Source organism: Lipotes vexillifer, unplaced genomic scaffold (assembly GCF_000442215.2).
Source record: "Lipotes vexillifer unplaced genomic scaffold, Lipotes_vexillifer_v1.1 scaffold1275, whole genome shotgun sequence".
Taxonomy (NCBI): Eukaryota; Metazoa; Chordata; class Mammalia; order Artiodactyla; family Lipotidae; genus Lipotes; species Lipotes vexillifer.
In genome coordinates, this window is record NW_006770093.1 from 586,410 (window position 1) to 593,795 (window position 7,386).

The following is a 7,386-nucleotide window of genomic DNA, read 5'->3' on the forward strand; positions in this document are numbered from 1 at the left end:
CTCCCCTCTCTGGGTCTTTCTGGGTCTTCTTCAGAAACAGTGCTGGGGTGAGGTAGAATGATGCTGAGTGCCCATCCAGTTCTCAAAGGTACAGTCTGCGCTTCTGCACTAGCGTTACATTCTCCTACCATTTAGATCATGTAGGGTCCGCTTCACCTCTTTTCTGTCCATTAATAGGAATATACTTTCTTTTTTCCTAACTGTCTAGAATGTAGTAAGAAAGGAAGTTAATGTTTCTTAGTGCCCACTATGAGCCAGAACTTTTGCCTTCCAACCAACCTTCCTTCCTCCCTTCCTTCCGTCCTTCTGTCCTTGTACCTATGAGAATGACATAATCAACCTCATTCTGAGCGTGAGGAGAGAGAAGCAGAGACCCACATAAGTGACTTGTTCCAGGCCACACAGGCGGCAAACGGCAAGTGCTAGAGGTAGATTTTGGATTCATTTCCGTCCCACGCTGAGTTCACCCCATTTTCCCGAGACCATAACTTCAAAGAGGTCGGTAACAGGAATAGGGTTGGTTTCAAAGCCCCTCTCAGGAAGTTTACTCTAAAGCAGGGGGCAGCAAACTTCAGGCCAAATCCAGCCACCACCTGTTTTTTGTAAATAAAGTTGTATTGGAGCACAATTAAATTAGCTTGTTGGTTTACAGATTGTCCAAATGCTGCTTTTCAGCTACGACAGCCGAGTTGGGTAATAATGACGTACGGCCCCGCAAATTCTAAAATGTTTGCTATTTGGTCCTTGACAGAATGTTTGCCAGTCCCTGGTCCAGAGTCCAGCAAGGCTGTCCCACCTTCAAAGAACACAAAGTGACCTGAGTCTGTCACGGGTGCTGGGAGCCCTGCCACTCGACTTCTTAGGAAAGGGGGATATTTCTACTCAAATCTGTTTTTGCAAAGTCTCAGGATACCTGTCGGGCAGATGAAGGGCTTTGGTTTTCAGTGTGCTCTTATTCCCAGGAACTCGGTGAGGGGAAAATAAAAATCTCAATTTTGGGGAAATTGCACAGAGGAAAAGGGGAGGGAATGAGTTACAACATCCCATTGCGACACTCAGCAGGACTGAAAGTGACAACAGCAAGGTTTCTCGTTTTGAAAATGTGAGGGCGTTTCCGTTTCTCACAGTGGGACAGGGTGGCCGCAGCCTGGTCTTGGTGAGGGACTATTTTCTTTATAAGCAGCTCCTCTGGGTCTGAAATGGCAGTCTCCCATTGCCTTGTGGTCACAGGATGGAAGTCTGCAGGTGTCACCACGGTTACCTAATCTCTCTTCTCCTTTTCCTGTTCCATTCAGAGACAGCCTGCCACCCCCTGGGAAAGAGACCCTGCGAGATGCAAGCCTTCAGGTAAGGCCGACCCAGAGGAGGTGGGGCTGGACGGGTCAAAAATGGAGACAGAACAGAGCCGTCTGTGGCTGCCAAGCTCCATGAGGTTTGGGCTGGAAAGGGATGCTCGTTATTCAAGTAAGAGGCTGCCACATCCGTGGTCTTCGGGACTTGTATTTCAAAGTATCCCAAATGTGCGAAGCTTGGCTGGAGGCCTGGCGGACTTTACCAGAGACCCTGGCAACTTGGTGACAGACACGTGCCCAGGAGCCACGCTGGGGTTTGGGCCTGGCACAGCATGCCAGGCAAAGAGGCAGAGAGGGGCGCTGTGGGCAGGGCACAGCCCAGAGTTCCAGGCTGTTAACAGTGCCTGTCTGTGTTGATATATCAGAGGGTCCTGCTCCCCTGGGACCTCAGTTTCCCCATCTGTGACATGGGGTTAATGCTAACCCTGCCTGCACTACAGGGTTGACGTGAAGGTCAAATGCACGGATAACAGCGTGACGATGTTTTGTGAGCAGTAAAGTGCCTGGCAACCATTACGATTATTAAAAATTGGGTCAGGGACTTTGTGAGATGTCATCATCCCTGGCTGTAAAAATAGCAGGCTGTGATGCTGATAAAAACAGAACACTGTCTGAGCGCGGCTTCTGGGCCATGATGTCCCAGGACATGTCGGGGTGATCTCACCCTCCAACTCTGAGTTTCTCTTGCCTTCTACCGGCTGGGACTCTGCGTGCCTGTGTGTGTTCCAGAGAAGTCCCTCCCCCAGGGCTCTGCCTCTGTCTCCTCCCATAGGCTGGGAGCTCTAGGAGATGCTCCAGGGATGTTTAATCCCTTCAGATGGGATTCAGCTCATCCAGGAACTAAGAATAATCACAAAGGGTCAAATGCTCACTCGTGCCAGGAATTTTACAGTTTGCCTGACCCCCTCTCATTGGGCTCAGGGGCTCGTCACAGCCACCTGCTGAGGTGGGTGTTGCTAGCCCCCTTTCACAGGTGAGGAGATGAAGCACAGGTCCAAGGTCACGCAGGTGGGCGGCAGGGAGTAGAGGGTCCGCGTCGCGGCTGGGGCTCTGTTTACTGCATCTCACCACTGCAAGCCCTGCTCTCAGCCGGAGGGGTCCTTCACCAAGAAGAAAAAGCTGGAAGCCAGAAACAGGCCATGGGGTGAGCTGGTGGGGAAGCTGACTTGTCCCTGGGGACAGCGGCCCCTGCCAGACCCAGAACAGGCCACTGGCCAATAGAAGACAGGCTCTGGGGACAGACCTCCACGGTCTAAGGCTTGGAGGGAGTTAGCTGCAAGGGGCTCTGACCCTCGAAACTTCTAACCCTGTGCCGTGTGGGCCACTAGTCTTGGATGAATCTTAAAATTTACATTTAAATTCATAAAAAGAGAAGAAAATAAAAAATCCAGATCCTTGGTCGCACTACGTTTCAAGAGCTCAATAGCTGCATGTGGCTGGTGGCTACCATATTGGATGGTGCAGACATAGAACATTTCTGCACCCACGAAGTTCTGTCGATGGTGTTACCCTAGAGCCTGCTTTGCTGAAGTAGAAGGTGGCTGCCCTGAGAACTTGAGCATAAGGAGCAAGGCAAAGAGAGGGGGTAGGGGCTTCCCAGGTGGCGCAGTGGCTGGGAGTCCGCCTGCGGATGCAGGGGACACGGGTTCGTGCCCCGGTCCGGGAGGATCCCACATGCCGCGGAGCGGCTGGGCCCGTGGGCCCGTGGGCCATGGCCGCTGAGCCTGCGCGTCCGGAGCCTGTGCTCCGCAACGGGAGGGGCCACAACAGTGAGAGGCCCGCGGACCGCCAAAAAAAAAAAAAAAAAAAATCGAGGGGTAGAATGCAGGCGCACAGCTCACCAGCTGTGGGGGTTGGGCCTCTTTTGGTTTTTTTCATATTCAAAATATATTTCTTATTTAAAATATTTTTAAGTTGTTACTTATTTTATTTTTTGTTGAATATTCCATTTTACTTTTGAAATTTTTATTGGAGTATAGTTGATTTACAATGTTGTATTAGTTTCAGGTGTACAGCAAAGTGAATCAGTTATACAAATACATATATCCACTCTTTTTTTTTTTTTTTTTTTTTGTGCGGTCCGCGGGCCTCTCACTGTTGTGGCCTCTCCCGTTGCGGAGCACAGGCTCCGGACGCGCAGGCTCAGCGGCCATGGCCCACGGGCCCAGCTGCTCTGCGGCATGTGGGATCCTCCCGGACCGGGGCACGATCCCACGTCCCCTGCATCGGCAGGCGGACTCTCAACCACTGCGCCACCAGGGAAGCCCTATATCCACTCTTTTAACCAGTGTTGAGCTCAGTCTCCACATCCATGATATGGGTGTGTTAAATTCTACACCCCAGGCAGAAAGTAGGACGCAGATTCCGCACAGTCTGGGGGACACAGGAAGGGGCTGGGCACATAGAAACTGTCCACTACAGCTAGATCCTTCTGCTTTTCAGAATCTGGGATGTCAACCAGAAGACCTTCTACCTGAGAAATAACCAGCTAGTTGCTGGATACTTGCAAGGACCAAATACTAAATTGGAAGGTGAGTGGTTGCAAGGAAGGCCAATGTGATGTGGGCACTGGTCACATTGCCTGGGGTTTGCAGCCTTGTGGCCCAACCTTGGGAACTTTAGGTGTGATGTCCTAAACGCTGCTGGTTCTTTGTGGCCGAGTTTGAAGCTGGAGAGGCCTGGCCACTGAAGGACACGTACAAGGACAGCCTCAAGAAGGCAGAGATGGGCGGAGTCTAGGTTGGGAGCCACCACCTACAGGCACCGTGGTCCCAGGGCCACACCTGGGGGGAGCTTTGGCCCAGGAGGCCAGCTCAGCCCTTTCCTTCCTCTGGTGCCTAGAAAGCCCCCGTGTTCCTGTGTGATCAAACGCTCACTCCCACCCAGAAGTAATAAACCATCAACAAGGCTGCTTTATGTCCCTTAATCATGGACACCACATTTAGTCATGTTCCAGATCCATGTCAAACTGGATGAACTTGAACAAGTTTCACCCACTCTGTTCCTCAGTTTTCCCTTTAGTAAAAGAGGAGCAGTTGGATGATGGGATGTGGGATTCTTTCAGCACCAGCCCTCTAGGCTGTTTTCACGTCCCTGTTGTCTGGCTTGGGGTCGTAGGATGGCATTATCCCCATCCCCTTGTTCTCTGTCCCCGTCTCACTCCTAAAGGGTGTGAGACCCACCTTTCCTGTCCTTTTGGTAATTCTCCTAATGAGGACTCTAAACACAGAGAGGCTGAGATGTTCACTCCCTCACGAGGGCACGGAGACCACCGAGGGGAAGAGGCGGGTTCAAAGTCACCCAGGCTTCTGTGGACCAAGCCCCGGGGCCCCTCGTGTGCTGACCTCGTGTGCTGTTCTCCCTGCCCATGGGCAGCACACCTGTTGACCTAGAGCTCAGGGGTCCTGGGGAAGGGAGGGAAGGATGGAAGTCACCTGGAGCAGACTCTAGGTGCCTTGGACCTTGAGGAGTAGCTAGCTAGCGTGCTTGGTTTGATCTTCTGTTTGGATGCAGACCAGGAACGGGGGCCCTTGCTGTCCTTCTGACCTTGGGGTTTTACTTAAGGGGCTGGAAGAATCCCCAGGGAGAGTCCAGCCTGCTGTGTCTTCGTCATCTGTGCCTCCCCTTTGTTCTTCCCCAGAGAAGATAGATGTGGTGCCCATCGAGCCGCATGCTATGTTCCTGGGGATCCATGAGGGGAAGCTGTGCCTGGCCTGTGTCAAGTCTGGTAATGAGATCAAGCTCGGGTTGGAGGTAAGGACCCGTCTCAGATTAACGAGCACCTCAAACTCGGTGGCTTAAAACAAGCACAATGGGTTCTTTCTCATGATTCTGTGGGTTGAGTAGGATCAGCTGGGTAGTTCTGTGCCACGTGGTATAGCTGGGGTCCGTCCTCCAGGCTCTCTTCCCACGGGGTCTCTCTGAGTTCAGCTGCCAGCTTGAGCTTCCTTATGACATGAGTGCTGGCTTCCAAGACGGATTACTCCAAAAAGACAAGCCTCAATGTGCAAACGCTTATTAAACTTCTGCTTGTATCATACCACTAATGTCCCATTAACCAAAGCCAGTCAGGTGGCTAAGCCTAGCCTCAACGAGGGAGGGAACTAACAGGGTGTGGGTACCAGGAGGCATGGCTCCTTTAGGGACCTCAGTCTCTGTATGCTGCTCTCTTGCCCAAGGGTCCCCAACCCACTTGGACTTGCCCTCTTTCAGTAAAGCCAACCTTTGGGACCATTCTCTTCCAACACTTATCTACTCAAACCCATGAGCTGGCATCCCATCCAAGACCCTGTACTCCCGTGCAATATTTCTTATTTTTGCGGTTGCGGGGTGGGGGGCATGCCGTGCGGCTTGCAGGATCTCAGTTCCCGGACCTGGGATTGAACCGGAGCCATGGCAGTGAAAGCCCGGAATCCTAACCATTAGGGCACTAGGGAAATCCCCTGTGCAGTATCAATGGGCTACCAGCCCTGAGAAAAGAGAGCTTTGTATCGGGGGATTGTTGGACAAAATCTTAACTCAGATTGTGAGTGGCCGTAGCTATGGCACTGTCCCTTCTGTCTGCTAGTGGACAGGCACTTTATTGGAGCGGGGCTGCCTGCTCTGTGTGGCGTTGGAGTGACCACGATAATGTGTGCAACGTCTCGCATGGACTGCAATACCCTGCCCACCTTGTCCACTGCCCCTTCTCTTGGAGGTGCAGACACGGCAGACAACCAGCCTCCACAGGCCTTGGCCTCTGCTGATGGTGCCATGTGTTTCCCAAACATATTGGCCGAGGGCTGGAGTGACCAGATTTCCCCAAATCAAGGTGTAACCGTGGGGCAGCCTCCTTGTGTCACAAGACCTGGGACACTGGGTGTCCTGCCATGGTCTTTGGGCCAGCATTTCTCCGTGGGCAGTCACGGGGCCAGGTCCTGGGGGCTGGGGTGCAAGGACCTCTCTGCTCTTCCCTTGGCCCCCAGCCGGTAAACATCACTGACCTGAACAGCAGCAAGGAGGAGGACAAACGCTTCGCCTTCATCCGCTTCGACAGCGGGCCCACCACCAGCTTCGAGTCGGCCGCCTGCCCCGGCTGGTTCCTCTGTACCGCGCTGGAGACCGACCAGCCCGTGGGCCTCACCAATACGCCTAAAGATGCTGTCCAGGTCACCAAGTTCTACTTCCAGCAGGACCAGTAGCGGTGCTGTTCAGCATCCCTTGCCCACCCCGCTCCCAGCACATCCATGACTCCAGAGATGCCTCTCCCTCCCGCCCGGGGGCTCACCATGGTTGCAGTGAGCGCTCAGCAGGGCAGCCTTGGCCGGGGGTGGGGGTCCTCGGAAGGAGAGAGCCCTGGGAACAGCCTCCTCTACTTACCCAGCCTCCACGAGGCCTCCGCCAGGTCTTTCTAAAATGCACATGGGATCACGACCCCGATCAAAGCCCTCAGGGTCGCCTGTACCTTCAGGGTAAAGTCCAGGTGCCCTGGCCAGCCCCAGCCCCTCCCTCACCTCCCTTCCAGGCCCCAGACCCCGCAGGCCACTCGCTGACCTCCCCCCAAGGGGCTCCCATTCCGCTCTTTGCAAACTGGTGCTTTTCCAGGGGCAAGAGTTTTAGGCTCTGTGGAAAACAAGCGTTTCCTGGTATTTTTTTTTTCATTAAGCCAGCTTTGAGAGAGAGTCCTTTATTTGGAGATGATGTCCTTTCTGGAAGGGGGTGGAAGATTAAAATATCCCCCTTTTTAGGAAATGATGGTGAAAGGAGGTGATAGCTTTTCCTCTTTGTCTTTCTTGTTTTTGTGATGCCCTGACCTGTAATAATGAAAAGTTAGTGGACTAGGTTGGTTCCCTAGTGTTTTTCTTTCTGGAACGTTCCTATAAGTCTAGACCCCACCCCCACCCCACCCCCCGGCCCAGGCCCCAAGCGCCCTGTTCACTGCAGACCTCCTGCAGCTGCCTGAAGTGCTGTCCCCTTCCCTGCCCTCCCATCAAAATCCCCTAGCTCCCAAGACGCAGCACAAATGTGGCTTCTCCGGACCTCCCGGGAGAAATGA

General features: G+C 53.2%; 1 protein-coding gene across 1 annotated transcript; it reads left to right on the forward strand.

The window, feature by feature from the left end:
• Window positions 1-1,210: 1,210 nt before the first annotated feature.
• IL1RN (interleukin 1 receptor antagonist) lies at window positions 1,211-6,532 on the forward strand. The gene is made up of 4 exons (XM_007446020.1): window positions 1,211-1,347; window positions 3,795-3,883; window positions 4,993-5,105; window positions 6,317-6,532. Exons 1-4 carry the CDS (start codon window positions 1,232-1,234, stop codon window positions 6,530-6,532), a joined length of 534 nt encoding a protein of 177 aa, XP_007446082.1. The 5' UTR covers window positions 1,211-1,231.
• The last annotated feature ends 854 nt before the right edge of the window (window positions 6,533-7,386 follow it).